General features: G+C 37.6%; 1 protein-coding gene across 3 annotated transcripts in view; it reads left to right on the top strand.

Moving 5' to 3' along the window:
* The window catches only part of bcar1 (BCAR1 scaffold protein, Cas family member), a 93,721-nt gene that overhangs the window by 25,840 nt on the left and 41,722 nt on the right, over nucleotides 1–26,159 (top strand). The window contains exons 2-3 of one of the 3 annotated variants that reach the window (XM_081373058.1): nucleotides 7,204–7,248; nucleotides 9,627–9,707. The exons of 1 other annotated variant lie outside the window; for it this stretch is intronic. In XM_081373058.1, the coding sequence (XP_081229184.1) occupies nucleotides 7,204–7,248; nucleotides 9,627–9,707 (126 nt within the window). Of the gene's footprint in view, nucleotides 1–7,203; nucleotides 7,249–9,626; nucleotides 9,708–22,238; nucleotides 22,518–26,159 lie in introns of those variants that run through there. One more of the 3 variants, XM_081373059.1, reaches the window with a different exon arrangement.

Here is a 26,159-nt window from a genome sequence, read left to right as displayed (position 1 = left end):
TGAATTTTATTTAATTTTTTGTCACACATTACAAGTCTCATTTTACTTCAAATATGTTCTCTGAATTATATATTAATAGCGTTTGAAAAGTAGCAAAAAACAATTGAAAGTAAATAATAATTTAATTGTAATCAACCCATCAGTGTAACCATACTTGAAGAAACGTGTATGTGAGAGTACTATTGGTATGTATGTATGTGTGTGTATTTTTACATTTGTCATTTCCTCTATCTTCATGTGTTTTTGTGAGTTTGTTTGGATCCTTATAGTCGAATGTGTTGTTATTTGAGCTGCTTTTGCCCGCTGGGAGAGCTTGACTGTGAGTTAGTGGAACAAATAGCTGGACAGTGTCTGAGCTGTCAATCTCCATGTTCTGGAGAGGAGATACACTCTCTCTCTCTTTTTCTCTCTCTCTGTCTATCTCTCTCAATCTGTGTGTGTGTGAGAGAGTGTGTATTTGTGTGAAGGCAACACATCTGACACCACACAGACACACTGGCTCATGGCGCTATTCTCTATTCCCCAGATCCACTCAGAAGAACTCAACGCTCCACAGCCACAGGCTGACAGGAAGTGCAATGATCAGACCAGAGCACACATATTTCTGACCTCTGTTTTATTGATAAGACATCAGCGTTTCATAATCCAGCAGTAATCCCATCAACTGTATGGAAGCCACTGCTTTTTTTATCACACATGGCTGGGTGATAAAAAAAAAATCTAATTTTATTGATTTAAATATTTTTGTATTTGCCCTGAAATGGAATTTTTTTTTTTAATCAGTCACATAAAATGTATAGTGTTGCCAATGTTAGATTTAAAATGTGTGATGATAAATACTAAAGATCCTGTTTTAAAGCTACAATATGTAAAAAAAAATTCGCCACTAGGGGTCGCTAACCTCTTACAATAACAAAGGCGTCGGTTGATGACGCAGTGATAAGTGGAATGATTGGACTTGCTGATGGATCTAATAATGTTTATGGATGAGTGAAAACATTCATGTTTTTTAACATGACTGAGGTATGAAGCAGGTCGCGATTGCTAATAAGAGACAGATCTCTTAGACAGATATAGACGGATATAATAAGGAATAAGGACATTTAATTCTACCGAACTACACGCAACTGCTGAATTAATACTCACACAGGTCAGTTTATTTGATGAATTAAACTTGTGAGGTAACGCAGCGCTGTTTCACTTTGGTCTAACGTTAGTGAAACACATCTCGAAAACGCCACGCCGATATTGATCCTCGTTTTAGTTCTCCTTCTGTCCCAAAGTCTGCTTGCAATGATCCATAATGTTTGAACGAAATAACAACAGCGTGTCGCGAGACTTTATGCACTACGCAGTTGTCCACGTCTGTCGCCATGGTTACTATGGCAGTACAAGCGGAAACCAGGGATAACGCGGATATTACTTAATTGACAGGCGACAAGTGAACAGGGATAGGGCACTTTTTAAAATTGTGAATTTCTCTGAATTTACAAAGTCTTGGAAACATTTAGGATAAGGTAAGTATACAATTTAAAGAAATATATAACACTGTGCAAGTGGTTTTTGGATATTTTGATACAAAATTCTTACATATTGTACCTTTAATCGAAATAGTTTTTTCACAAAGTTTTTTCACCAAATGAAAACAAAGAAAATGTTTAACTAATATCTATTTAAAGCTTATGTAATTTTTTTTTCTTTTTTTTCTTCTAAAACATTTAAATTAAATGCTGGGTTAAACAAATCAATGAATTAGTGTTTTGGACCGAAATAACTATGTTTTATTCTATACTACTCTACCGTCTAAAAGTTTGGTGTCAGTTTTTTGCTGTTGAAAGAAATCAATCATTTTATTCATCAGGGATACATTAAATTGGTCAAAAGTGACAGTAAAGACATTTATAATGTTACAAAAGAGTTCAATATCAAATATATGTTTTATTGAACTTTCTTGATCAAAGAATCCCAAAAAAATATCTTGGTTTCCTCCATAAGAATATTAAGCAGCACAACTGTTTTCAGCATTGATAATAATAAGAAATGTTACTTGAGCATCAAATCTGCATATTAGAATGATTTTTGAAGGACCATGAGATACTGAAGACTGAAAATTCAGCTTTGCTATCCCAGGAATAATAGAAAACACTTATTTAAATTGTAAAAACATGTAACCCTATCTCTCAGTTCGACCTCTTAAGAATCATTAGTGTTCTTTATCTATGTCTGCTATCCCTCATCCTCTTCATCCATCTTCTCAATCCCCCCACCCCCCCTTCTCCCTGTGGATGTTAATTGAAGTGGTCTGAAATGTATAGCCTGCTGTTGAGTAGACATGTGTACCTACCTGTTTTTGGCAGCATGATCAGCCATTTATTCCCCACAAAGTACAGTGCTCCTCTCTGGGCCCCATCCATCAGTTCAGTAGCCTGATAAAGTAGTTTAAAGCATTATCCTCTGAAAATGAAAAGCTTTGGTATGAGGCATCAGGGTGAATGTGTTTCAGGAGAGCCGTGTGTGGCAGAGATAAACGTTGTGTTAGCGTGAGTGATGAGCGGGGTCAGAGGTGAGGACACATGCAGGATCAGTGTTGTGTGACCTGAGCTGATGGATGGTGGTAGGAGAATGTGGAACTCGCTGCTCCGAGTCTCTTATCAGAAGAACTGGAGTCTCCTCTCCCTTCGCTGCTACTCTCCTCTCCTCTTGTGCTGTCCTTTGGGGCTGGTAACCACGGAAACACAGTCTGACCCTTAGGCCAGTGTCAGTGTGGGTTGTGTGTGCAGGAATTTTGCAGATTGAATAGTGAATAGATTGAATAGATTGAGTAGTTAGTTATAGTATTGCTATGTTTCATTCAAATTTTAGATGTGGGATATTGACTCATAAAATTCCAAAAGTTGAAACATTCCATGGTCAAAGACTCGACAGATGATGTATAAAGAAACGGAATGGCAATTAGTACATTTTGTAGGTGAAAAATGTAGGGATGTACAAAACTACGTTTTCAAAATCATCTAACCATTGGATTATCCGAACGAATAGTCAAGCTGATAGGGAATATAGACTAGGTTTACATGATATACTTGATGTCTTTTTAGGTGTGTACGGGCACAACTGTACATTTACATTATGTGTGTTTGCTGCAATTGAATGTAGTTTTCATATGTAACATACATTATCGTTGGGGTCGGTAAGATTTTTTATGTTTTTGAAAGACGTATCTTTATTATGTCAAATATTATTACAATTTATATTAAGTCACTTTTGATTAGTTTAATGCATCTTTGCTGAATAAAAATAATAATTTCTTTAAAAAAAAAAAATCTTACTGACCCCAAACTTTAGAACAGTAGTGTGTATACAGATAATAGAAAATAAATCAATTTCCTAATGTTTTATTTAATTTTATATTGTATGTTATTTATAATAAAACAAAAATGTATAATAATAAATTCTGAATATTTTCCTCCATACCAAACTCCATCATTCAAATGCCCTGTCTTAGTAGTCATCCTAAATTGTATTTGTACATCATGGGTGAATGAAATTGCAATATGCCTTACTAAAACTAGAAAGAAAAATACTATAATTTGCTATTAAATAATTTGATTGTAAATTTCCAGCCCTGATTTCTGTTACAAGTCTAACATTCAAGTGGAATTCTGTTACACTTGTCCAAGTAATGGACTAGTTGACTGGAATTTCGTATATGTTGCTTTTAATATCGGTGTATTTCAGCCTTCCTCAGTCAAAGACAGTCCTATGTGATCTTACTTGCATTCATCAGAAATGGGACACAGTAATTCTGCAGCTATTTAGATTATACATATCGTACGACAGATTGTAAAACATCATTCTAATTTGTCCTTAAGCCATAATCTGTCTATCGTGTCCCAACCTTTTTATCCTTTCCTCTGTCCTGTTTTGTCATTTCCCTCCCATGGTCTCTGGTGACGTGCGCTCTCTCTTGTTGTTGGATGGAGCCTGACATGCGCTGATGATGCGTAAGCGTGGCCTAAGGCTGATGACATCATCAGCTGTACAGGCTCAGCGTGGTGTTTGTGTGATAGATGTGTGTGTTTGATGTTGGATATGTTGGACTCTTGAGCTTGTAGGCCTCTGGCAGTGAAGGGGGAAGGAGCTGTAAAATGTTGAGGATGCAGTAAGTGCACCAGTCCTTTCATATAGTGGCCATCATCTGGACTTTTATGCTCTTAACCCTCAGGATAAAGTTCAAAATGGAAGCTGTTTGTGTTAGTCTTGTATACCTTTACAATGGATTATTTTTTATAAATAAATTTTATAGGTTTTAAAACATATTTTTATCATATGTAACGAGGTTAGTTGTTATGGGAAGGAGGAGTCTGGAACCGGCGAACATTCAACTCTTTAATAATCATAAAATAAACCAACAACAAAGCGAAAGTAAAGGCGGCAGCGGCAGCCCCTCATGGACGACTGCCACCACATATAAACAAAACCTTGGCTTCGTCCTGCTCGCCACATCATACTTTACAGTAATATTTTAACTTTTACTGAAATAGGTGTCATTTGGAATAACTATATTTAATTTTATTATTACATTTTTTACATGTTTTATAATTTTCTTTTTTACATTATTCAATATATGTTTTTATATATTTCAATACATTTGTTATATTATTTTACATAATATTTTAAGTTAGGCCCTGTTTACACCTGGTTTTAAGATGCATTTGGGTCAATCGGATTACAAGTGGACTACACTAAATACAGGTGTAAATGGGGTCTAAAATGTTTTGAGCTTGTCCACTTCCGTGGACTTTGTCACTGTATGTCGCTAGTCTCTGTACTGTGATGCTGCTTGTGGGTGTTCCCAGCACTGTCGCCCTAATGTTATTGGTAGACTGCACGTCTGGCCATATCTATAGAAAATACAATCACAAGTGATATATTAAAAGAATTAAAAGTAACATTATGCTGTTGGAGAGTGTTATTATATTAACCACAGCAGTGCTCAGTGCATTAAATCTTTAACTAGATTAAAGATCGATCTATCAACAAATTAAACTAACTCATACTGTCAAAAATGACTAAAACATCATTTGAATTTGACAATTAATACATTTTCTTGTCCCTAATAATCAACATGCAGGGGAAACTGTAATAGGAACTGCAGCAGTGCTAAACTGGTCACTGCATCATATAATTAACAAACTCACTAAGACTGCCGTCAGTTTCTTTTCCACACATCATTTTATTATTATTCATGTATGTGGTTACAACCAAATCATATAAAACAGTGAAATCACTCCGGAACTCTTTCCGTCGTCTCCGGTCGTGTGCATATGTAAATTGCGTGAGCTTATTTAGTCCATTAGTTCGAAAGATCTGAAACCCCCCCATACATTTACACACCCATAGAACCTCCCCTCAAAGAAATCAGGACAGAAGTGGTTGAAAGTTGATAAAAGAGATGGATCAAAACACCACGGGAATGTGTCTCCCTCATCTACTTGAGATCCGGTTGACCAAAAATACCAGGTGTAAACAGGGCCTTAGTTTTGGCATTAACAGCATTGATATCTTGTCAATGTTTTGGCCTATTTTCTCTATTTCACTGAAAAAAAAAAAATAAATGACGACGTATCTAGACAATTTTTGGCAGCCGAAATTTCAGTGTGCCTGTCCTCCTTGTTGACATTTGGCAAACTTTTCAAATGAACACGATCTATGTGATTACATTGTTTCGAGTTATCGAGGAAAGAGTGAGAGAAAGAATGTGCAGCTGTGTAAACAACAGGTTGATTCATCAAAGCCACATCGCGTGTTTTACCTGTGCGGACAGGAGCCACATTGAACCATTGCCCTGTTTCCACGGCGACCCCAATCAGAGACGAGTACTCAGTGCAGGCATGAAAACATGGAAAGCACAGGAACCACCCTGAGCAGCACTTACAGTACATCTATGACTACTACCCTATTGCTATAGGGTGTATGTTTCATGCAAACTTGTATTTCCCAAGAACGATAACATCAGCAGAGAAAAAAAGTGGAATGTGGAGTGTTTTGTCATAGAAACACATAGTAATTATTAGATTGAGCAAAGTGTGTCTCCAGTGGGCCAGAACAGGATTCAACAGGTCAGGAATGAGCCACGGCGGCAGGGAAGCCTCTGAGCGCACGCTTGCACGCGTACGTGGACACGCGCCGAATATATTTGCATATGAATGCCGTTTTACGAGAGCATCCTTATTATTACTCCACAGCAGACTGAGTCAGATTTACAGCATCACATGCCACACATACGTTCTCCTAGTTTAGTAGTATTAGAGTTTAGTAGAACTAGCCATGCATAACCACAATTCTGTAAACCTTCAGTCCTGGATGCAGTGTTTCAGTTGCACGAGAGTACACAATATAGTTTCCAGTAGCTGGCATGTCCAAATCTGATGTTTGTGTAACTTCAGTTCCTGCAGTCAATGCAGCATTGATGTATCCTTCGCTGTCTGTGATAACCCACAATCCTGTGTAAAGATTTTGACAGTTGATAGAAAGGATAAAAATGCGAATAAAAAGAAAGGTTAATTTAGAAATGTAAATGTCAATAGTCGCAATGAAGTTTGTCATGGCAGTTGCAAAAAATAGATGCACAGCCATGTACATCCGAGTATAACAGATTATTGGGAAAGGAAAAATATAGAGCGGGGACTTGGTTCTATCCATCGGTTGTTGATTGGGTTTTGAGATGTAGATGCTGCTCTCAAAAATGGAGGCAGATCTGAATGCAAGCTTGAGGTCGAATGTGGAGAGGCGGACTAAATGATTGGGTCCGGCTTATGTCACCAGAGAGAAGTCAGCCATTTTACTGGAAGATCAAGTTATGAGATCAATAATAAAAAAAAGGATGACACATTTATACGAGATTCGAAATGATCAGGTTTTTCCACGTTTTCAGACGTGCACAAGGCATTATTTGTATTATTTATTAAGTGTATAAAAGTACTATGGCACTTAAGGGCCGTACTACCTTGTAAATAAAATGTGAGCGCATTATAGCATAGCCTCTCATACCTTAATATTTTGTATGTGTGAGATACACCTCCAAACTACATGGTTATCTTGAGCCTGTGATGAAGTCTGTTGTTCTGTGTTGCTAGCTGTCATATTAAGTTTGATGTGTTGTTTGTCTGAGCGGACGTCTCATCTCCTCCCCTCCCCTTCCAGGTGTTCTGTAAAATGTTTGACTGTCTGCAGGGGGCTTCAGCCGAGGTAGGTGCAGCATGGAGTTTGGGATATTGAGAGAGATGGATCTAACAGCTGCTGGTTGCACCTGGCTGCTGTGGATCTGTTTGCTTTTGTTTGCAGTGAAGTCTCTCAGAGAGTGGTGCATGACGGTGCTGTTTTTATATTGATGAATACAGATACTTTTCAATTAACCACCAGTGACATCTTCTGATCCTTCTCCTCTTTCTGAACAGTTTTCTTTCCAGCTGATTTCTCTTAATTTCCCATCCCTTTCTCTCTCTGGTTTTCATTCTCTCTCTGTTTACGGGCCGTTACCCCTCTAATCGAGGCCCTGGCTGAAAGAATACTCCCTCTCTAAATGAAACGGGAATTAGAAGCCCATCAGCAGGGCATTCTTCACTGCTTAAACAGATCTTCATTCTCCATGAAGTCTTGATGTGCTCTTGCACTGTCGGCAGCTAGTAGCGTATACTATCTGTATGCATGCATTTGCATTTGTGTGTGTATTAAGGATGGGCATGAGGACCCACAAGTGACAGAAATAATCAATCATAAAAAATAATAATTATGTGACTTGATTATACTGTAAATATTCTGTATATGAAAACCTTTAACACCGATCAAAATTCCGTAACAACTACATACATTGTAAAGATTTGTGGTAACAGCGGCATTTTTTTGCGTGGGTACCTTATGATTTAATTCATCAGAGAACATGATCTGAGAATAGAGTGTGATTGTTAGTCGATCTCCTTATACTCTCTTAAACTTATATATTTGTATGCTGCCATTCAAAAGTTTGGGGTCAGTAAGAAATTGCATTAAATTTATCAAAATATATTTATAAAGTTTTGAAATATTTATTTTGTAAATGAATACTGTTCTTTTGAACTCTTTATTCATCGAATAATTCCGAAAAACGTGCATCATCAAAGTTGCCACAAAAATATTAAGCAGCACAGCTGTTTTCAACATTGATAATAAAAGGAATGTTTGCAAATCTGCATATTAAAATGATTTCTGAAGGATCATGTGACACTGAAGACTGGAGTAATGGCTAATATTAGCCAACATAGGAATAAATGTAAATATATATATATATATATATATATATATATATATATATATATATATATATATATATATATATATATCAAAACAGAAACCAACTATTTTAAATAGTAGTAATATTTCACAATATTACTGTCTTAAAGGAGAACTCCGGTCAATTTTAACATTGAGCTCATTTTTTTGTAAATTTGGAGTGCTGTCAATACAGAGAACAACGACAAAAATCGGTGTTGCCTACACCGTGTTATCCTCTTTTTAAAATCTGCACCCTGTTGACTTCAATGGGGCAAGTTTTAAACCAGCTTTTAGCCTCTTAACATCCTTGATGTGTCATTACAAGTGCCCAGGTAATGTGAGTGATTCCTTCAGAGTGAACACGAGTGAATCTGACTGCAGTAGATGTGAAAGATATGAATAAAAATGATGTTATTTAAGCCAGCGCAAATACCTGTATTTGCATCCTGTTTTCGGTCGAAGTACAAAGTAGTCGATTGTCGAGTTCACGCGCGTGATCATATATGCGTGTGAACTCGACAATCGATTACTTTGTACTTCGACCGAAAACAGGATGCAAATACAGGTATTTGCGCTGGCTTAAATAACATAATTTTTATTCATATCTTTCACATCTACTGCAGTCAGATTCACTCGTGTTTACTCCGAATGAATCACTCACAATGGCTGTGCACTTGTAATGACACATCAAGGATGTTAAGAGGCTAAAAGCAGGTTTAAACATTGCCCCATTGAAGTCAACAGGGTGCAGATTTTAAAAAGAGGATAACATGGTGTAGGCAACACCGATTTTTGTCGTTGTTCTCTGTACTGACAGCACTCCAAATTTACAAAAAAATTAGCACAATGTTAAAATTGACCGGAGTTCTCCTTTAACCGAACTTTTGAACTGTAGTATATATATAATGTTTTTTATTCAGTAATTTTGTGTATTTTTGCACTTGAATATTATAAATGAGTACAAATCAATAATTTAATATTTGTATGCTACTATAGGCTAATTCACATGCTTCATGGGACTGTAGTTCATACCCTCAGACATTAAGTACACAAGTTTTTATTTCCAGATTTTCAGATCTTTTTTTGTTGCTTTAAACAAGGTTGGGAATGAGATGCATGAATATGTAGAATTATTAATTTGCGTGTCTGTCTGTGTGTGTGTGTGTGTGTGTGTGTGTGTGTGTCTGCAAATGACTGTGTGTACAAAAAAAAAGAAGCAAATCTCCATGTCAAAGTAAGTTCACTAGCCCATTATAGTGTCGTTGTTCCTCCAGATCAGTGCGATCATTTATCTCTGTTTCACTGCTCTTTGATAGATAGGATCTAGAACGCTGAAGCCCTCATCTGCCGGATCTGGAACTCATCTAGAGCATCACCCACTTCCTGCAGAGCCGCTGGTAAGGAGTGAAACTCAAGGCAGCAGTGGCGCCTCCTGCTGACCGGTGAATGCACAGTATTGGCACGTCGCATATAACTCTCATGAACAACACAATCAGCAATCGTGCCTGCATGATCGCTGCTCTTCACGGCCTGATCTCATGTCTAAACAGGGCGTGAAAGCTGTATGAAATATGTTTATTTGGCCTCTTCTATTTTTAGACCGAAGCCCAGGCGCTCTCAAGGTCAAACGGAGGCATAACTGTACTAAATTAGAGAGCAGAGTGTGTGTTTATGTGTATGCATGCTTTGGCACAAAGCTGAATGACATGTTTGTTTCCCCTCTCCATTTATCTAACCACTAGCTCAGTGGGTCTGTAATGAGTTATTAGCCGTTGGTCAGGCCTTTATTTCCAGCGCTACAGGCAGTATTAGAATAGGAGCCAAATCAGGAAGTGATGGGTCTCTGAAATGATCTCTATAAGAGGCGTCAATGGCACGCAGAGCTTTGCAGAGCAACACAGACACTGATCTGCTCATTAAAGGCCATTATATCTACACTTCGACATACCCACACAAATTTTGGAGTGATTTACAACCAGAGGTTTGTGTACCCTGGGAGTACTTGGAAAGCTTTTTATTTTTGTGAACATAAAACAGAAATTACAACTTTTTACTGATGGGTCTGTTGGGGTAAATGCTGCTTTAGAATGCATGTGCCTAATACGCCGACACTGAGCCAGCTCAAACACACAAGAGCACATTGTGACCTCTGACCCCTCTGCTCAGTGTCGTCATGAGAGAACAACAGCGCACCCTGTTATCCAACAGTTCTCTTTCTCTCATGCAAAATTGCTTGCACTGTTGTAAAATGCCTAGTATTTGGGTGATATTTGGCTTTGCCCCGTCACCCACTGCCCCCCTCTAATTTCTCAGTCACATTCCAGACCCCTTGATAAATGGGTGTTGTATTTCACCAGCGTGCACAGGGGTCAGCGACCCCACACTGCACTGTACTTCAGCTGGGGTAATGGATGTGCCCCCTGGCACTGCCCTAACCCACGAGTCCGACAATACTGCAACCCTTGAGACCCAGACATCACGGTGTCTCGAAAAAATCTGTCCGTCTCCGTGAACGTTTGCCCTCTCCTCCTGTGGGTTAAATGAGGTGTGTTAGATTATATGCTGTGGTGGAGACCGAGAACCTTGCTCTCCAGTCTCTCACACAGATCAATGTGATGTTTATCTGTGGGTCAGTGGAGTTAATAATTTCATCTGACCCACCTGAACTCTATAAGCACCACTGCACTGCAGCGGGACTGACATAACTGTCCATGTATTACATGATGCTGCTGTCTAATGGTGTTTGAAGCATGATACACTTTCATAATCTCTGTTTTAAAGACACTGACACACTGATTCATGTTCTGAGAATTGAGATACAGGCGTGATCTTTAAATGCGCTCATGCATGGAGCCTCATCAGTGTCTACTTTGTGTAAGTTATTGGGTGGTGTACCGGTTAAAGCTCAGGGTTGATAACAAGGAGGTTGGAGGATCAAACTCTGCAATAGAGGTGTTCCGTGAGCTACCATTGTTCCCTTGAAGTTCAAAGCACTTAATCACAGGATGTTCCAGGGGAATTGCCCATTTCGGTGAGTAGCTTTGTCCTGTCAGATAAATGACCGATACATGTTTTCAATAGATATGATACCAATAATTAGAGAGCTGATGTTCGATATCATGCCTATGTTTATTATATAGGCTTACACAATTTAATTATAGCAAATGAGATGCACACAAAACTTCTAAAATAAAAAATAAAAAAGCAAGATGAGCTAAACATTTTATTGGGTTAATCATTTGACTGATATCTATCACTATAAAAACAGTAGTGGCCAAAAGTGAAGTCCAGAGGTGATGTTTTTAATGAGCCTAAATTCGATTAATATTAAGAGCAGGCGCGCTCAACTCCCAAAATAATTTATGGGTGCGAGTAATAAAGACGTTTATCAAAAATAAAGATGAAAAACCGCACTCTCAAGTTATATTTTCATAAATTGATTATTAATATGTCCTCACAGACGCGTTTCGGCCTAAGCCATCATCAGTGTGTGATGAGACATCACACTGATGATGGCTTAGGCCGAAACGCGTCTATGAGGACATAGTAATAATAAATTATGAAAATATAACTTGAGAGTGCGGTTATTCATCATAAATTCGATTAAACCATCAAAATATTGGGAAAATATATATATTTAAAATATTTTGAATATGAGGAAGAACAAAACACTTCTACAGCTACAGCTACAGGTTAACTACAGCTACAGGTTTTATTTTACCATGCAAAAAGGTGGTAAAATCTCACAGGAAAGAGCTCACATTGACTAAAACATAATCATCAGTTATTAATATTTTGTTGGTTCTCTTTTGTTTTGCATGTGTTGGAATTACAGCTTGACAAAAAAAAAAAAAAAAGTCTGCACAATTGCATTTCATAGCTGTATCGCAAATAAAACTATTGACTCAAAGCACAACTGTGCAATATTCTTTAACAAAATTTGAATAATTTGAATAAAGGGTTAACATTCCTAGGCTGGACATCACTTTTGGTATTAGTACACTACTGTACTCGTAACTTTTCTCAGTGTGTCACTCAAAAGCTATAACGTAGATTGTAAAAAGGCTGTGGATTGAGATTTGAGTGAATGTGGCAGCGAATGGAATGGAAGGGACTGCAGGACTCGGAGTTGAGAGAAACCAGAGACTGCGTTTCAGACCTCATAACTGAACTCTGACCTCTCCCCCTTCATCTCAAGCTATTTTCATTATTAGTTATTTGCTGCTGTGGTTTCGCTCAGCCATCAGTTGTTTCAGCATGTCAAGCAATCTTTTCCCTCAGAATACAAAACAAAGTTACACGAATACAAGTGAATACAAACTAGAAAATATAAGGATACATTTGATTTATTTTTTAATGATTGTAAACTTATTAACTACATAGATTATTTAGAAATATTTATACACATTACTGTTCAAAAGTTTAGGACCAGTAAGATTTGTTTTTAAATAAATTAATATTTTATTTAGCAAGTGTAGATTAAATTCATCCAAAGTGACAGTGGACAATGGACATTAATAATTTTACAAAAGGTTTCTATTTTAAATAAACACTGTTCTTTTGAACTTTCTATTAATCAAAGAATCCAGATTTTTTTTTTTTATATAATAGTTTCCACAAAAAATATTAAGCAGCACAACCGTTTTCAATAATAAGATATTTCTTGAGAACCAAATAAGCAATTTAGAATGATTTCTTTAGGATCATGTGACACTGAAGACTGGACTAATGATGCTAAAAATTCAGCTTTGCCGTCACAGAAATAAATCACATTTAAAATATATTAAAAAAGAAAACTTCTTTTAAATTGTAATTAAATTTCACATTATTGCTGTTTTTACTGTGTTTTTGATCAGAGAACGGCAGACTTGGTGTGCAGAGAAAGAGACTTCTTGCAAAAAATCTTAATCTCCATCACAAATATCTCAACATATGAATTTAGCTTGATTTATTAAAACTGAAAGACATTCTTTGTGTGATAGAGTATTTATAATCTTAATTAAAAATGTTCGGCCACCCTTTTCATATCATGACTTTTTCACCCTAGTGCACCTCAATGTATCATTGAAAATCTATATTTGACAGTAAAGAGTGGCATGAAGACTAATCAGATGAAATAAGACAGGAGTCGGATGGCAGAGAGACTGGTAATGATATTACATTAGATGGCAGTTACTGATGGCCTGTCAGCTCTGGATGTGGTGGTCTTATCTCAACATTTCCTCGAGACCTCCGCTTATTGCCTTATCCAGACACCTGGGACCCAGAGACTCTGTTTCTCACACTGACTCGTTCATTTTCAAGGGCAGAGAGCAAAGCTTGGATACACTGGGCTTTGCATACACACACTCACACACATGCAGTGAAATGCAGTAGACTAGAAATAAACGAATGATGCAGTGTATCAGGCAATTGAGTTTATATCAAACGTTTCTCATTCCCCACAGATAGCTTCAAACAGCTGCCGCGTTCTGATTACAACTGCGCTTTTTATTGTTGGAAGCACATTTCTGAAAGTGGGAAATCGGAGTGATTCATAATTAACCTTTTCAGACAGTAAAGCTATTTGTAAGAGAGCGTAATAACACTGTTAATGTCTGGGTAGGGTATTACCTCACAATCCTCCAGACAGATAGTTTAACGAGAGGAACATAATTAAAGCTGTTGTTGTGGAGACCCTTATTCACTTCGTTTGTATGGTTGAGGTGAGGTTCAAGCAGAATGGGCTACTTGGAGAAAGCCAGCCCATGGGAAAACGGTCTCCTTCCTGGAAGTGATGGTCGGAGACGGAGAGAGTGGCGTTCTGCTAGGGTTAGCAGCACTACATTCCTGCATTCCACTGAGAGGGGGAGGGGAGGCCGGCTAATACTGCGTCTGTGTCCGTCTGAAGGAGACTCGTAGGATTGTTTGGAGTTCTTTGGTGTCTCACTTTGGTGTTTGCATGTCTGTGTCCATGCATATCAGATGGGTCTCTCTTTTCATAGTTGTTTTAGAGTTTAGTCACTCTGTAGCGGCTGAGAATGCTTCAGTTCTCACCAGATTTATGGATTAGTGTGTGTGTGTGAGTTGACTAAGTTTGCTAGTCTCACATAAACTCCCTTAAAGCAGCCCTCAAAGGCAAAAATGATTCACAAAGGACATAATGTTCTTAAAATTATTTTCTGGAGTTTTGTTAAGGTTCAGATTAGGGTTAGTCTGTTAGCTTTATGTAAAATCAATAGAAGCCAATGGTATGTTCTCATTTAGATTGCTGGGTAAATGTAGACACAAAACAGCGCAAAACATCCCGAATACCAAAGGATGAAAGATTCTGAAGTCGAAACAAAAGTACATTTTCTCCTAAAATGGGAAAAAATATCAAAACATCAGAGAGCAGTCACATTTCCAAAAAAAAAAAAAAAAATGTTTCCAGAGAAATGAATAATAAAAACAAGTTATTCAGAGGAAAGGGAGACACAGTTAGCTATGTTTCAGCTTGTCAATAGACACGTGTGATGAAAATTGTTATTTTATTGGGTGATTTATTACTGATATATATATATATATATATATATATATATATATATATATATATATATATATATATATATATATATATATATATATATATATATTTATTTATTTATATTTATTTATTTATTTATTTATTTTTATGTATTTTTTTCTTTATTTACTTTGTCTCATATTTTGTTTTGTCTTATTTTTTACCTTTTCCCCTTCATTTCTTTATTAATTTACTACATAATATTTTTTTCTGTGCTGTCTGTTTCATTACTGTATACAGAATGGCAATATTGGTTTTAATTTTTTTTTCCTTTTTTTTTCTTTTCTTTTCTTTACTTTTTTCTTATTTCATTATATTATTTTTTACCTTGCCCCTTTTTCCCCTTTATTTCCTTTATCTCTTTGTTTACTGCACCATATTTATTTTCTGTGCTGTCTATTTTGTTACTGTACGTACTTATACGCTTCAGTGATATTGTAAATGTTACCAATCATGCCAATAAAGCTCTGTTTAGAGAGGGCTTTGGGAGAGAGCGCACTTTTCAATGGGATCCAGAAACCAGATAGCATCCCAAAAAAAAAAAAAACCTGATTAAAATTAAAAATCAAATCAGCACTATCTAATTAACCAGCGGGGTGCCCAGGTTCATTTATTGCTCTCCTCCATCTCTTTCCTCCTTTTATATGTGTGTGTGTTGGGAGGATAAAGGAGGAGGTGATGATTGGAAGGCTCTCTGGATTTTTGAGACTGTGGGAAGCAAACACACAAGTACACACACACAGATTGTGAGTAATATCCCCAGCACTCCTTGATTATGCTCAACTCTACATAATGCAATATACTTCCTGCCACATTAATGCTAATCTTTCAATTGCAGTGAGGCTGAGAAAAGTGAGCTAGTCGTCTATTGCTGATGTTGTTCCGTGTGTGTGTGTGTGTGTGTGTGTGTGTGTGTGTGTGCTTATTTGGCTTGCTTTGCACACGCCATAAGTCTCATCCTTGCAACTTTAGATTAAAAGAGAGGAAGACTGATTCACTTTGTGGTTTTTAATCATCTTAAAGTATTACCATGACTGATAAGAGGACAAATAATAATGAGAACCCAAATCTGAAAATAAACAAATATAATTATCTATGGAAATTAAATTTCGGTAGTGGTCTGATCAACCCTGTTACTCCTGCTGTGTGTTAAGTGTGTAAAATCAGGCTGTGATTTAGATTGTGATTGGTTTTCATAGGGGCTAGGTCTTGTTTTTTCCTGTTTTGTACAAATATAGACGCTCATCCTCCGTTTGTGGATAAGGGAAGACCAAAAACACTCCAGAGGGGGTTGGAAAGCTGCCTGTCTGCCGGTTACTGCATCTGCTGCAGTGTCCTGTAGGACAAATCATTGTCATTTTTGTGTAGTACATGTTAGTGTGTTTATTTAGACGTGCTTTCAAGCAAGTGTGTGTGTGTGTGTGTGTGTTTTCATGTGAAAACACAGTGTGGCTGAGGATTTTCTCTCTCCTTCATCATAAGTAGTTAAAAGACCTCGGTGACAGACTGCGCAGCGGGCCTGACAGTCCCAACAAAGAAAGGAACTCTTTATTCCTTTGTCCTTCAAAGCTGCATGAATATTGCTGTTGGCTAGGGGGCCGGATGTCTCAATACAAGGATGTGCATTGTTTTTTTCTCAGAGCAGAGACTAGAGCAGTGCATCATGGGCTGGATGCTGATGTCGCTGCTGTTGTTTTCAGGAGCTGCATTAGTAATTCTTGATGATGTGGCACCAAAGAATTACTCTCCCAATACAGCCTTCATTCAGACTCAGGAAATGCTTTGAATGTTTCTCTTGACTTTGACAGTGATCTTGGGGATTATTTTAGCCAGACTTTTCAAAGCATTCATCATAACAAGCCATAAAGATGTCAAATGTCACTGCCATATTGTGGTCATGTCACGATATCGATGGGTTCAGATTATTGGAGAATGGAAGCAACACTTGTTGATTGGAGAGTTTATTCAATAAATGAGGAATGCACAATTTTTCAGTATCATATTGGTTATAGGAAAATATACATTTTTTATGTTTAATTTTTTTCTCCAGAATTTATATACTTTTATATACTTTTATATACTTTTTTTTACAAATTAGAATAACCTTTGCCATAATCGAACACTCACTTATTATTTAAAAACTCAAAATTAATATTTATTTTTCAGACTGTACATTATAATGTTGTGATGTCTAAAAATCACTTAGCATTTAAAATCATTGTTTTGATTTATTTTTTTATTTTTTGGGTTTTAATTTTTTCATTCATTTAGAAAACGAATCGAATGTGTAAATTGTATACAATTTATTGAACATTTATCGGTTATCGTTCATAACTTTATTTTACAGTGTCCTTGTTACATGTTACATGTACTTACTTTAGTAATAACAGTAAATTATGCATAATTACATGCAACTAACCTCAAACAAATCCTAATCCTACCCTATCCCTATAGTAAGTACATGTAGTTGCTTAATATTACTCAGTACTTAAATATATAATTACACTGTAACAATGACACCTTAAAATAAAGTGTAACATTATTGGCTTATTGTATTGGCCAGGTTCGGTGTATCTCTACTTTAAAAACAAAATTAAAACCATGTTCATTTAAAATCAACCAGTTGGTTAATTCAAATTGATGGGAATGTGTGACATCTACCAATTAAAAACGGTAAAAGTGAAATTCCAACCAATGTCTGAAAATTTGTGAGGAACAATGAGGAACATTGAATACAAAACCAAAAATTTTAATGTTATACATTTGTATGTTATATAATTTTATAATAATAGTAAAAAAAGTAAGGAATAATTGACGATGAGCCATTGAATTATTAGAAAAATAATGCACATCCAAGGTGGTAATGGCCGTTACACCTCAGGACATTATTTTTCTAATAATAGTCAATTCTTTCGCTTATACTACGGTTACCACACCTCAAAACATTGTTCAGATGATGTATTTCAAGACGTTTGTCAGGTTTTTGTCCTAAAAACGCTTTTGTGTGTGGGACTAATTTCTTACGCAAGCCTCCGTTGCTAACAACTTGGAAATAATTTGTTGTTTTTATCCTATTGTTTCCCATATTTATTTGCTTGGTTAGTGTAATTGTGTTTTGGTTCTGTAAAGACCTTTGAAATAACTGAAATCATCTGGCAAGGTGAAATGGAACTGTAATGTGGTCAAGACCTGCCTGGAACTACTTAAGCCGTGCGTTTCCCTGAAAATAATCGCACACCATAGAACGTTCGCCAACCAATCAGAATCAAGCATTCAACAGCCCCGTAGTATAACCTAAGATCATATACTGTGCTATTCCTACAGACCTAGTGTTTGAAATTCTACTCATTCTTGAAGCTTGGCTTTATTAAATAAATCATCCTGTTATTTTGAGATATATCCTAGTTCACATTCCCACCAGAATTTTCCAGCAGATTCATCTGGAATTTAGAGGACTGATGTAGAGAAAACCTAACAGAGATGTTAGGAATGGTTCAGTGTTGGAGAGAAGAAAACATTGCCATGCTGGTTCAGAGGGAAATGGGATTTCCATATTCACATTATCTGACCCTCATCTGTATCTCTAAATGCTTGGTCTGTTCTGGGGTGCCCGGGTCCGATCCGACTTGGGCTGAGCCTTTCTTGCCAGATTGCCCTGAATCTCATGACACGCGCGGCATGTAGGGGGTTACAGAGGCCACGGGGCATTGGTCACAGTTCCAGAGCCGAAACACTGCCAGCTCAACTACATTGTGCGTAGGTGTGACAGCCTGACCAAACCGAGACCGGGCCGCTCGGACACAATGGACCTACTGTTCCACACTCACTGAGCCGTATTACTATCCAACAGAGGCTAAGGTGTGGAAGATGTCACGCATTTTCTAGTCATTGAATATTTAATACAGAACGATTTCAATCTTTTATCGAAAGGGTGCAGCGGGCTGTTACAAACAGCAAAGATTGTCTCATTTTCACCACTCTAGTGCTTTGTGACAGGCAGTTAGACCTCTCACCTCCAGACGAGCATCGCCCAACACCCGCCTCTTTCTAATATATAACAGGATTGTGATTAGTGGGCGCTGACGGAGGGGGCTTATTAGCTGAAGAGCGAGAGGGGTTGGGGCGCTAATTGAAATGATGTCTGATGTGATAGCCTAATCTCTATGATGACAAAATCCATGCACACTTGCTAATTTCAATGACAGCTCTGATGTCACTCAGGCTTAGCTGACGGAAATAAATAACAAACATCCCAGAGAACGTTAGAAGGAGCGAATGTCGTCTCAACCATCAAATCCATCTTGCGTAGCAGACATGCCGCAGTGCGAGATGAAGTGCTGCTCAATTGTCATGGAGACCAGACACGGCACCTTGTGGCCTGAGAAGACAGCCACTGCGTGAAGATAAGGGCTTCAAATTCATATGGCACTTTCAATTAGGGAGAATCTTGCTGGCTTGACACCAGTTTTTTTTTTTTTGTGCAGTGTAATTCATGGCCTCAGATTCATGGGCTTCAGGGGATTGCAGTCGTTTAAGTATGGGGTGGGGGGTGGGGGGAACTGTGTCTCAATTCCCACTCTGCCTCTCTAAAATGTGAATCGGTGTGAACATGAATTTGGGTACTAAAAGGGCTTTGATACGCTAAACATTGGGACACTGATGACTCAATTACCAGGCATTAAAAGCACTGGTGTTTGATATCATCGCTGTGTAACATTATGAATGTGCTTGTCTTGGATTGTTATATTTTAAGCAAGATAATATACATACACTACCATTCAAAACGTTGAGGTCAGTAAGATAAAAAAGAAGAAAATAAATTAATTATTTTATTCAGCAAGGATGCATTCGATTGAGTAAAATGACTGTAAAGAAAAAAGATAAAAATAAAAAAGATTAGCTGAATTTCAATAAATGCTGTACTTTTGAACTTTCTATTCATCAAAGAATCCTGAAAAGATTTATCACGTTTGCCCACAAAATTACTAAGCAGCACAACTGTTTTCAACATTTATAATAATAAGAAATGTTTGTTTGTTGAACACCAAATTAGCATATTAGAATTATTTCTGAAGGATCATGTGACACTGAAGACTGGAGTAATGATGCTAAAAATTCAGCTTTTCCGTCACAGGAATAAACTGCATTTTTAAATATATTAAAATAGAAAACATGTTTATTCATTACATTTTATCATTATTTTAAATTGTAATAATATTTCACAATATTAAAGTTTTTACTGTATTTTTGAAGAGACTTCTTTCAGAAGCATTTAAAAATCTTACTCACCCCAAACTTTTGAACAGTAGTGTACATAATCGACATTAAAGAAAATTGAATAATGTATGACAAAAAAACAACAACAACTGAATAATATATCAGTATTTTTCCCCATATAATGAAAGTTAATGGGGCACAATATTGGACCAAATTTTATTGTTTGGGCAAAAAAAGCTTTTCCCAAATATTTTCTTTTGTGTTTCATAGAAGGAAGAAAGTCATACAGGTTTGGAACAACATGGAACAACATTTACAAAGCAAAATGATTACTGAATGTAAATTTTTGGGTGAATTATCCCTTTAAAGACAGAAAAAAACAACAACTGTCTTATGTATATTAACATTATTATTTCCAGTAAATTGAAATTGTGAGCATAGACCTTGTTCACAGCAGCGACATGTTTGATTTTTTTCAGTGGGTTGTTCTGTTATTTAATGTGTTTTTTGATTGTTTTGCTGATGAAACATTGCAAAAATGTATTTCCAAGAAATGTCAGTTGACAAAAAAATACATCAGCTGTTGAAAATTCTAAGTGATAGGAGCTTTTTACATGCCATTGAAAACACAGTAAGTCTATCCCCCACAACCTTGCTTTCATTACTGTCATGGCGCTGCTCTGAATACGTTTTTTTTTTTTTGCTGCTTTTATGACTTTTATAGTGCATTCCAGTGAACATTTTAAGTGGAATGATTTTGACAATGGGATAACTGCAGAAATGTCTCATTGCCTAGCCCTTAAGAGAGAGTTCATCAAAAATGAATCATCGTTTACTCCTATCCTCATGTCGTTCCAAATCGTATAACTGTTTTTTTTATCCTCCAAACAGAAAAAAGACACACCGTAGGATTTTTAAGCATATATCCCAAATTGAAATGTAGCCTCTATCAACAAGTGATACTACAAAACTGGCTTCAGGTCAAAATGAGAGAATATTCTCTGGCAGGACAGATCAGGTTTTGGAGGTTTCCAGTGAGGCGGGATTCACCTACCCCACTGACCTCTCTCCTGACCTCAGCACCAGCCGACGATGTCATGGCAGTTTGAGGACAGTGCGGCTCTCTTCTGTCACCTCTCTTACATTCCAGCTTTTAGGAAGGAATGGTGTATTACTTTGTGCCTTGCTTTCATCTGAGGACTGGAATTTCTATCTGTTATTTGTAAATTGCAGAAGACAATCCAGTAGGACATGAAGCTTTTGCCTATTTACCACATTGATTTAAATGTGGATCCCAATTTGACCCCCTGACCTGGTCAGTCCCTCACGGGAGAATTGGAGAATGATGTCATGCTTTGAAATTACTAGTGAATTGTGAACACAAAAGCAGACAAGAGTGGATTAGCGTAGTTTATTTAATTAACTATCATGAGTCATTTCATTTTTAAATAAATGTTGCAATCAGGATTATTTTTGAATTGATTATTATTATTATAGTTTAACATTTTTATTTTTTTTTGTCTTTTGTTTATGTGAAAAATAGTCAAGTTTCCCACCCGATCATTTGGCCAAATGACTAGATTAATTTAATTTGAAATGAAGATAGAAAATAAATAGAGAAGAGAGTTTTGCTTCAGTAATACGTTAAGTAAAAAACAATATATCCCCTTAGTCAGGATCCATCTACCCAGCCCTTCCTTTTTTTAATCAATGGTTCTTTAATAATTCAGGTCAGATAAATAGTGAAAATAAGAGGTTAAACATTTTAAAACACTTCAAATGTCAATGGAGTTTATCTTTTTGTCTCCTGAGGAAGTAGAGAAGAGTTGTGTGAGGCGATTTATTTCTAGAACAAAAGGATGAGCAACAAAATCAGCAGCAAAGGGAACAGAACGTTTGAGGCTGAAGGAAAACGTCTAGACAAAGTTGTGTGTTTGTGTGTGAGGGGTACAGCGGATGGCCAAAAAAACAAATCTCTGTCTTTCTCAGGTCTACTGAGAAGTTCACTAAACATTCCTCACAGGCAGGGGGAGGAAGAGGGTAAGGCTCATTAACATAAGAACAGAGTCCTCAGCCAATCAGTCGCAGGGAGAGGGAATGTCAGGTCTGAGAAGGAACTGGGAGGGTGTCAGGTTACCCTATGCATTCTTCCCTCCTCCTTTTGCCAGAGAGGGAGGGAGAGAAAGAGCACAGGACGGACACCGAGAGAACGAGCGAGCTCAAGACAGAGAAGTATATGGGACAGTCTCATTCTTGCCCTCTGACATCACGGAATTGGAGTATGTGTTAGGAGCTGCCCGGATTTTCTGCCCGTCGGAGACGCAGAGAGATTTGACAAAGAGCTGGACAGTCCGAGGGAGTTTTCATCGGGGGTCAAATCTCAGGCAGTTTAGTGCTGTCTGGAGTCCCAGAGACTCACACAGCGGGGCTGAAAATGAATTATCTGGTGAGTGTGTTTGCTGTTCTCGTTGTTGTGTGAACACTTTAAGTTGGTTATGCTAAATGCCCTCGGGTAATGTATCTGGAGTGAATGGGAAAGTGTAGTCATGGTGGACAGAAGAAACACAAGAGACACTTTTAACTTTTTTGTTTTCCTTAGTTTTTTTTTTTTTTTTTTTTACTTCAATCTAATACTTTTTGTGTTATTTAACTTTTTATCATTTTTAAGTAGCAAAAGATCAGAACAAGTAGGCTATCAGCTTAAAAAGCTCTAAAAAGAGGCAATAATAATTGCGGTAACAACTCACAAAGAGGCCATCAGAATATATCGGCTCCATCTGAGGTTTTTAAAAATGGCTTTTCTTGAGGAGCAGTGAGTTTTGAAAGCTTAGGAGAGAGTGTGAGAAAGGAGGCATAACGGGAGAAAGAAGGGAAGGAAAAGGAGCCCTGCCGCTGTGAGCTTCTCTGCTGACTCAGGAGAAAGCTGAAAGATTAAGGTTTTATGGAAAGGAGCAGGGGAAAGAAGGAGGGAGAGAGAGAAAAAAGAGAGGGAGAGAAGCGACTGGCCGAAGCATCCGTTCCTCGCCATTGTTTGAAAGCATTGGCGCTCGTTCAGCTTGTAAGGGTTGGGAATGACACAGTGCTTTGGTATTTGAACGTGAGAGTTGGGCTGTACTGTATTTCCGTCTGTGAGGAATCTGGACGCTGGGATTCACCCCCTGCACAGGCTGGGATTTTCCCCCGGCCATAGAAATGGACCTTGAAATGGTTATGGTCAATTATTAGTGCACTGAATATCAGAATGTGAATTGAAAACAGATGATAACTGGGTTTTTAAGAAGAATGAGGAGTATGAATTTTATTATATTACATTTTTTTATTTTATTCCAAGGATTTTTTAATCGGTTGAAACCAGAGTCAGTATATATTGGTTCCTCCTGAGGTGGTCCATGATGAAGGTGGGGAGTTACGTACTCTTGTGAGTGGGCTGTTGGGTTATTGAGATCACTCTTTAATTTAGGTAACCAGGCTGAATCAGTTGCTAAGTTAAGAATGTTGAGTCATGTTGTGTTAGGGATCTTCAAATAAAAGAAAGACCCCTTCTTCAGAAGATAGCTGAGTAACCTGAGTCCATCTCCCCCCTGTATTGCCTCTCTGACTCAACCCTGACTCACCCTCCGGCTCTGGGTTTGAGAGGGAGGAATTCCCCACCGCTGGCCTGAACCCCACACCCTCTCCTGCGGGTCTGACGGACAGGACCTGCTCCTCATCCTCATTATCCTCATAATCACACACACATGAATGTCAGCATCAGGCTGAAGTAGAAGTAACACTGATCTGACCAAATTTAACCCCTTTAGTAACATCACGCATGTGATGCAGAAGTATTGTGGTCCAAAGTAATTCAAGCACTACAGGAAAACATTTACAGACATTTAACCAAGGTTGGATCAGAACAAAACAGGTTCCCTGGTTTGACCTTTAATCAATTCCAGAATGAAGAAGTGCTTTGATTCCTAAATTTTGAGGCATGACATTTGGCTATATTCATATGAATATAGCCTGTGTTACCAACCGAATTTTAGCATAGTAATTGCTCTTAGGTTAGTTAATGATTTTCATCTGCACTTCATTTAACTATCTGGGCCAGTTTGTTTGACACAGATTAAACCATCTTAAAAAGAGAATGACAGCATTTTAGATCAATGATGAATTTTATGCCTAAAATAGTCATAGAATCTCTTCAAAGGAACATCTGATTCATTTAATGTCTCAGATGTTTCTCCTAAATGTCTTTTGAAATAACTGAGACAGCTGCAGTCATACAGTATACAGCTATACAATTTGCATAACAAAGCTTAATAATTTGGTCAAGGAAGAGTTTGATGAGAAATATTCAGTATATATTACAGCAGGCATTCTCAACCCTGGTCCTGCAGAGTTTAGCTCCAACCCTAATCAAACACACCTGAACCAGCTAATTAAGTTATTTAGGATTACTAGAAAGCTACAGGCAGGTGAGTTTGGATTGTGGAAAGTGGCCCTCGAGGACCAGGGTTGAGAACCCCTGTATTAGAGTATGTTGAAATCTCAGACTTTTCATAAATCTGAGCACAGATTTCTGGGTTCTTTTAGAACTTCAATAATGTGATCTTCCACCTGAAAATGATCCACTTAAACCAGCTGCTTTGCGTGTCTTAGATGTGTTTAGCTGGGAAAGTTCCTAAAACCAGGCAACAGACCATCACAATCTAAGACCAGCAAACCAGCTCAGGCTGGTTTATTATGTTTGTTTTTTTCTCCAGCAGGGTTTAACCTAACTGTTTCCTACCTAGAGAAACAGTTGAGACATTTAAGATAACTTATTTGTGATTTTTCTTTCATGTGGGTCTTGCTATACCCCTGACCGTCATCTCTTTGAACATGGACAGCAGATGTTGTTTAGCTGCCAGAGTTTAAAGTGAATATGATTCTGTGTTTCTCCCCTGAGCATGAGAAATAACCTACAATAGCTTATTTCAAAGACTGAGAACTCTTCAAAGAGACAACAAAGAGACGAGTTTCCAATACAATTGTGAGATGATCATCAGTTTTCCAATAGCTTCACACTGTGTGTAGTCGTACACATTCCATGTCAGAGCTCCTCTTCCTGTCTTTGTATCTCAGGCCTCCAAGAGTTTATGGCCTTGTCATTGTTATTGAACTTAAGGAATGACTGTTTGAGGTCGCAGTGACGCTCTGTGCTGGAAAGGAATAATCGTGTTCTATTGAAGCCTGTCATTTTTGGATTTTTTGTTTGGCGTAGGCAGGATTCTGGACATGTTTGTACAGTGATGAAGGTCCTTTCGCTCAGGGTGAAGATGAAAGTGTTTCTAGCACATGCTGTAGTCCTTATGAAAATTCCCTTTGTCCTTGTTACACTCGCGTTTATCTTTTTTTGACCGTCCCAGGTCTGTAAATCACGGCGTAAAGATCAGCACATCGGCATTGTGTTGCCGTGGAAAAACATTGGCAGTAAACCAACACTCAGTCGTAGCCTGTAGCTACAAGAAGCTGTTTTTTAAAGAGGGTGTTGCAACCTCACCCTGCCAGGAAAGGAGGGGCAGAGGAGGTGTCTCTTTTTCTTTTTTTCAGTCAACATGAGTGAAATGGATGGTGAATGTTAAGTTCATGTAGGTGTGTAGTTGTATTTCTGGGATGAGCTGCGTTGCGATGGTGTGATTTTTGTCTGGCTGTGAATCACAGAGTATGTCTGTAGTGCGTGATGCACCATTCAACAGTGGTGTCTGCATGTGTGTCTGAGTGTTAACTGTACTGAGGACATGAAATGAAAAAGGTAGACAAAACATGGAAGTGTGACTGTGTGTTGTGAGGTGGGCAGAAGGTATGGAATGTGGGCTAATATCTGTGTTAAGTTGAAGCTGTGGAATGTTTCAGGAATGAAAGGATGGGTCTAGTCTTGCATTGAGAATGTTACAAACACATTGATAGCGATATCTAAGGGTGTGTTCACACTTTGGTTCGGTTCGGTTCGCTTGGTCCGGACCAAAAAAAAATAAAAATTTAGTCCTGGTCCGCTTCACATTTGCATTATCACCAAACCTAAATATACCGAACCTAAAGGCATATGGATATGTTCACAACCTGA

Source organism: Scardinius erythrophthalmus (genome assembly GCF_964197995.2).
Source record: "Scardinius erythrophthalmus genome assembly, chromosome: 8".
NCBI classification, from domain to species: domain Eukaryota; kingdom Metazoa; phylum Chordata; class Actinopteri; order Cypriniformes; family Leuciscidae; genus Scardinius; species Scardinius erythrophthalmus.
Note: the sequence above shows the minus strand (reverse complement) of the source record. Positions and strands in the feature narration are given on the sequence as shown.